The 7,113-nt window shown below is 37.6% G+C and overlaps 1 protein-coding gene across 1 annotated transcript; it reads right to left on the bottom strand.

Moving 5' to 3' along the window:
* Positions 1 to 497: 497 nt before the first annotated feature.
* On the bottom strand, positions 498 to 4,535 carry LOC147625938 (peroxidase 56-like). Its single transcript, XM_086817466.1, has 4 exons — positions 3,711 to 4,535; positions 3,288 to 3,476; positions 2,226 to 2,391; positions 498 to 985 (listed from the first exon to the last, which is right to left on the bottom strand). Exons 1-4 carry the CDS (start codon positions 3,954 to 3,956, stop codon positions 570 to 572), a joined length of 1,017 nt encoding a protein of 338 aa, XP_086673592.1. The 5' UTR covers positions 3,957 to 4,535; the 3' UTR covers positions 498 to 569.
* Positions 4,536 to 7,113: the final 2,578 nt, after the last annotated feature.

The raw sequence follows: 7,113 nt of genomic DNA, 5'->3' as shown, positions 1-7,113 counted from the left end.
CTACACAACACCAAGGTCCTAGACCTTACTATAGTGGCCATCTTATCCTCGTCGTCGAGGTTCCCAAGAACCAATGGATCAAAGAACATTTGGTCTTTCGACTTTAATGAAGGTCCCAACCTCCGCTAGCAGATAGAGATCTATACAACATGGTCAAATATTACATCAATCAGATTAATGTGTAATCTGATAGCGTGCACATTAATCCAAACCTTACGCTTTTCATCGAGAAGGTGCACGATAAAGATATATTACTCAGAGAGTACGTACGATTGATGTCGAATTCGTTTCATATGGGCTTGGTTGTTATTTTAAGAGTGTGTTTTCACATTTGTGTGTGTGAGTGTGAGATAGAGAGCGCCAAATCAATTACTTGATGTCTGACAAAAATACTCTCTTCTTGGTTAAACATGCAAAACACCAATTCATACCTTGAATTCCATAATATATATATATATATTATACATCAACTATTAACAGATTTAAGTTGAACTAAGTTTCTTCGAAAATGGAATCAAATTAAAAGATAAATTGTAATAGCAAAAAGATGCTTAACTCAATTAGGGAGACTATGAATTTATTGATTGACACTGTCTCCGGATCTCCCCTTGGTGGTTGCTAGGTAGTAATACACCGAGTCTACCCATGTTGAGCATGGAAGTGATGAAGTGAGTGAAAAAGGAATGCTCATCTAGTGCATATTCATTCACAAAGACCTTGGTTCTGTTGTCCAATACCAATGAGGAGTCTGATGTGAACAAGCCTTTGCTTTGGAGGAGGTCTTGGTAGTATGTGCTATCAAATAAGTTAGGTGTGAGAGGGTCCAAGGCCACACTTGAGTTCACACCAATGGGCTGTGGGCACAATGACCTTAGCTTCTGGGCATATGATGTGTTCAATGTTGGATCGATCCCATTTGGACTGTTGAATCCATAGAACCTCCTTGCAACTTGGAAACAATGTGCTCTTCCTATTGAATGGGCTCCTGCATTTTTGATTCCCAATTCACACAAAATAATAATTATAAACTTCTCTAAGACTCGTATGATACTACACCAAGTAATTCTCTTCTATTTAATGCCATATCATTAAATCCTAATTCCGCAAGAACAAGATTAAGTCAATATCAAATACTAATCCCATACAAGCACAAGATTAAGTCAATATTTGCTAATTTTTGGTGCAACAAGTTATTAAGTTGGTCGTGTTTCATCATTATGGGCATTGTATTCGTGCTTAAGATGTGCCAAACCGTGATAAATGCAGGGAAAGAAAGGGATTAATTGTATATCCTCCTCCTGAGATAAATATTTCTTGTTCTTACAAGAAAATAGCACATATTATAGATTCATTATTGGTATTATAAATTCATTACTGTTTAGATTTGAGTAGTTATCGCTTGATTTTTATGGCGATCTCGTTTGAAAAATGATGATATATTAGCTGTAATTAAGAAACCATAAGCATTAGATTTATTATAGATGATATATTAGCTGTAATTAAGAAACCATAAGCATTAGATTTATTTAAGAAGCCATAAGCATTAGATTTATTATAGATGATATATTAGCTGTAATTAAGAAACCATAAGCATTAGATTTATTTAAGAAGCCATACTCATGACATATTAGCTTAGTTTAAGAAGCCATAACGATTAGCTTGATTAAAGCTAATCGTTACCTTTATCTAAGAAACCATAACCATTACATTAATGTAAGCTAATTGAGCTTAGTGTCTACCTTTATTTAAGAAACCATAACCATTATATTAATGTTAGCTAATTGAGCTTAGCGTTTAGAAACCATAACCATTAGATTTATTTAAGAAGCCATATTCATGAAATATTAGCTACAAAACACAATGATTTATTGTCAGCTTCCAGCTTTTTAAAGGTCAAGTTTTTCTTTTTTAAAATCATATTTCTGAGAAAGGTGTCAGATTTTAAGCTTTTGACTGCAATATAGGCTCACATGGTCACATGGATGTACTTCTTTGAAAAATAAAAAAATAAAAACTAAGGAATCTCTTGTGCATGTGAAATCATGCTCGCATGAGATTGAAAGCTTTGGTACTTTTTTGTCACAATTATTAATGAAATTTCCTTTGATTGGTGACTGTATATGCACCATAGAAAGCAATAATGCAAGAACCAAAAAATGATGAAAAGGTGGGGGGTAATTGGGAGCTCTGATATTTTTAGGTTTTTAATAAGTGTATTATTATACCTGACAAGGTGACCAAGTCTCGGATGGTGAGGCCTTTGGATGCAAAGCTTAGGATGAGAGGCTGAGCCCCAGCAAGGGAGGAGGGTAGGTTGGTGGCTGCCTCTGAAGCACTTGACACCCTCCCATCTCTTCTCCCCAATTCAACCTCCCAATCAGGCCCTCCACTCTACAAAAAACACACACCCACACCCACACCCACACCCACCCCCACCCCCACCCCCACCCCCACCCCCACAAGAAGCATCAATTTCTGGAATTTTTTGACCACCACTATTCCAAATCCTCATTAATTTACCCTTTCATGTTTCTCCCTTTCCTGTTTTTTTTTTACATAATTACATTCATACCCCCAAAACATAAATCATTTTTCCCTTTTATTGTTTCTACATATTTACATTCATGCAACCCCAAAAAGAAAAAGAAAAATTGCTCCCACCTATTTTCTAACAAAAAAATCCTCATCAATGCACAAACACTAGTGTTGCATCCGCTTATGACATTAATCACAGTTTGTTAATGTGCTTCTAATAGGATTTTCACTTCAAATCTAGTAACTATTTGATCAGCATGCTTCACGTGCAGGTCTTGGCAGCAATGCTAAAAATCTAATGTGGGTCACTGACCAAGGGTATAAAAATGAGAATCAAGCTGGCGATACTGTTTAATTAAGTACATTGCTTGGATAAAAATCAATTCGCTCTGAAAAATAATTACTTATAATAAGCTGTCATTAAGCATGAATTAATCATGAATCCTAGCATAGCTTATAATTAACAATATTGAAAATCAAGCTACTTTGAAGTTGTTGAAACAAGCTAAATTCCAAGCATTCTAGTATGATTATGTATATGTGCGCTAGCTAGGATGCCGGATGAGTAAACAAGGATTAAAAATTCTGCAGGGCATGCTTAATTAAATGCAAGTATATACTTGTTATAATGATTGATTAATTTTTGATGTGGGTGCTCAAATTTGATGAAATATAATTACAGCTATAATGTGAGCTTATACGTTTTTACGAAAATTGATCAGTGGATTTATTCGGATTAGTGTCGAAGTTACCTGCACGACAGCCTCCTTGGCAGTGAGAGCCAAGATATCGGCGCAGGAGACAACGCCCGGGCATAATTTCTCTAATTGCAGTTTAATCCCATCAATTAGGCCAAATTCTCTTAGTGTCTGGTTTGGAGGTGCATCTCTCTCTGCCGAGTTATTTGCAGTTGATTTAATTAACACCGATGCATCACAACCCTGCAATTAAAACCAGCAGAATTACGTGATTAAACAAGGCTGTTGTTTATTAACTTTTATATTTGGCAGGGTACAATTTGATTTAAACGTAGATTAGCGCAGGTTGTCTCTAATACAGTATCAAAACCTCGGTGTTGCAGATTTTTACAGGAAAGTTATAGAATTGTATGCGTGATTAATTAATGTAAATTATTATGAATGCATCCCATAATCAAACCAAAATTCTGACATTACATGGACAAAGCAATCATGGAAGAACATCCGGAGAAGGGGACCAGCAGCTGTGGGGTCTTGTTGGAGTCGCTCTGCAACCGCATTAGCCACCACCCACTGCACCGATGGGCACGAATTGTTGTAAAATGCACTGCTCAAGCCCTGATTAAGCTGCCCTAATCCCACACAATTACCAACTAAGCAGCCCCCAATCACCACCCCCAAATGCATCAATACGGCAATCGTCCTCATGAGCTCCATACTCATAAATCTCGCCTTTCACAATAAAACAATCAGTAATCAATCTTAAAAACAGATAATTACGTATGGATTGACGTTAATGCGGATGCGAGGTAGATTAGGGCAAGATTAATATGGTTATGACCTGCTCGGCTAACTACAGATGATAACCAACGAGAGAAAATTACACAGAATGATTAAAGGTTGGGGGGACCGGATTAAACACAAATGCCTCAACTAAGCTTGCATGCAACATATGATCTGCGTGGCTAACTACAGATTATAACCAATTAGAAGGATGATTAAGGGTGGGGGACTTGATTAAACATAGGTTGCGTTCTAGAAATGGTTGATTAATCCTCTCTTGCAAACAGAACATGATGATGACGATTGATCTGGTTGACGGAACAATAAGAAGTCTGATGATTTTGTGGTGTGTCAATATTAATATTCACAGTACTACACCCATTGTCAAGTCAAATGAAGAGTCGGAATGTGTAATAATAATTATAACAAGTAGTCTTAAACCTTCTCATGCGTGACCACTCGACTCCCACTTCTTCACCCACCCATCTTTACTTCCCAATTTTAATTAATGCCCTCCACACAGGACTCTCTTTTTTTTTCTTTTTTCTTTTCGGAACCTTACATCAATCCTTCTCCCTATGGATTGACACTTGAAAGAGATTGAAAGAGAGGTGAATTTGAACAACCATTTTTATTCATAACTCCATCCATTTTTTTACTATTTCTAGGAGATTTTGAGAAGGCACTCTTCCCCCTCTCAATTTGAGATGGATTTTTCATATGTTGAATAGGCTCTAGAATAAAGTCAATGTATCTTGTGTACCACAACTTTATATGGGCTACTCAGATGCTTTTCTCTCCACCAAGAGTTTACCTGTACTTATTACCCATTGTCACCCACCTATAAAGTGCCATTGTGAAGTAATTTCCCCAATATCATGTGACCCATTACCTAACGATGTCGTAGGTGTGTCACGATGTGGTGTGCCACAATGTGTCAATACTACAGTGTTACTCTTGACATTTAAAAGACACACATCTAGTGTCTCTCAAGCATAGTATCCTACATAGCATCTACAAGCAATCACAATCAAGAATTACATTCATGTCATCTTGGTTTTGGTGACACCGAAAACTATTATTTTAATCATTCATTTAAGCTGTGAGAATCAATATTAAACTCATCCATCATGTCAAAAATAAACCAAAACTCACTCTCCTCATCTCCATATTGATTCTCTATACAAAGGTACACCATAGCTCTAGGTGGTTGTTTCTAACTCATGTTATTAATTGACAAGCACAACAAAAAGATCTAGGTTCATCCTAAGTGGTTCATCCTAAGTGGTTCAAAGGATGACATCTCAAAAGTCTTATTTTGGTAGAAAACCTTTAGTTTCACATTTTAATATCATTGAAAGTGATATTTTATTCATTTTTAGAATAGAAGTGAATCAAATAAAATCCAAAAATAAAAAGATTGGGGGAGGAGAGAGAGCTTGAGCTCTTGTAAGCATACACACACTCACATAATAATAGATAAGACACACACAAAGATGGAAGATTAAAATCTTCTTCTTCTTCTTGGTCTCAAAAGAGGCCTACAAAAAAGATAAGGGAAAACCAACATAAGTACTAGAGTACTATGTATAAGCGGGCCATAATGTGAGCACGATATAAGTAGGTGAGCTAGCAAGATAAGTATGCCATAACTTGGTTAGACTAGGTAAGTGTAGTCCAGCTACTATAGAATCACTCGCGAAGATCCGATGTGTCAACTACCAAACATGCCAATGCTGTAAAGGTAAAATGGTCTCACCCAAGCATGTCATAAGTATTAGCTCATGTTGAACTTGACATCTCAACACTCCCCCTCAAGCTCAACTCCATCTTCAATATTCCGAGCATAGTGTAGAATCTATAAAGTTTCTCTGCTCCCAAGGCCTTAGTGAAAATGTCAGCTACCTGCTCCTCTATGCTGATGTACATGAGATCAACATCTCCTACCATGACCTTCTCTCTGGTAAAGCTAGGTTCCTAATACTACTAAGCTTGTTGCAATAGAGATGACAACTTGCATGTCCACATGCATCCCCAAATCTCCAAGTAGCTTACATAACCAAGCTACCTCACATGTTATCATCGCAACACCCCTATACTCTGCCTCTATACTCAACAAGGCAACTAGCATCTCGCTGCTTCTTGCTTCTCCATGTAATAGCACCACTTCCAAAGGAAAACATAAACTCACTAGATCTTATGTCCAAGATCTTACTAGTCCAATCTACATCAATGTATGTCACGTAGCATGCAACGCACGTGAGGCTCCATCGGGCTTTGAGTACACATGCCAGAGTACGAGGTAACGAGTAAGTCTGAGGTTCAAGGGTGAGTCGTCCAGGCAGTTAGAGTACTGCTAGTCGGCTAGTGTGAGTAGGCATGCCACTATATATAGCTTGGCAGGATGGGTGCATGCTCATTCTACTCTACGGTTGGGAGGTGAACAAGAGCCTTGCCTTCTCTATCTCCGCGTAGCCGAAGAGCTATGGTGTAGCCAGGAGCATTAGAGTATCCATTCACTTGTAACTGTATATACTAGCCTTATAAAAGAGACCATAATCCACTGTGGACCTCATGTATCGTAGTGTGTGCCTCACACTATCCAAATGCGGCTTTCGAGGAACCTACATATACTAGCTCTAACCCATCTGTGTAGTTCATGTCTAGCCTTATATGATCATCATGTAAATCAAGCTGCCCACTATCTTCTTCCTATACATAATCGCATCCTCCACAAAATCTCACCTGCATTTGCACACAGCTTACCATTCTCATCTAATGATACAAAAATGGGCTTACATCCAAACCTCAGGGGGTCCACCTTGTAGACCTGTAGGTGTAGCATGTGCATTCAAAAAGAGGGGTGCTTAAATTAATTTCACCTACAGTTCTATAAAATGAGGGGTCTTAATATTCTGCGTGGTAGAATTAAAATAAGGGGTGTTTTTATTCCTTAAACTTCAGAAGTGGGCTAATAGAGTAATGGTAGAACAACTTTTTACATAGTTCCAAGTAGAGGGTTCAAATCCCACACACATCTTTGACTAAGAGAGAGACTTTTTTTAACATTTTCTGAATTTGCTATAGTTCAAAGGTT

The sequence above is a fragment of the Cibotium barometz genome, chromosome 23 (assembly GCF_041138505.1).
Source record: "Cibotium barometz isolate CiBa-2024 chromosome 23, ASM4113850v1, whole genome shotgun sequence".
Taxonomy (NCBI): Eukaryota; Viridiplantae; Streptophyta; class Polypodiopsida; order Cyatheales; family Cibotiaceae; genus Cibotium; species Cibotium barometz.
Note: the sequence above shows the minus strand (reverse complement) of the source record. Positions and strands in the feature narration are given on the sequence as shown.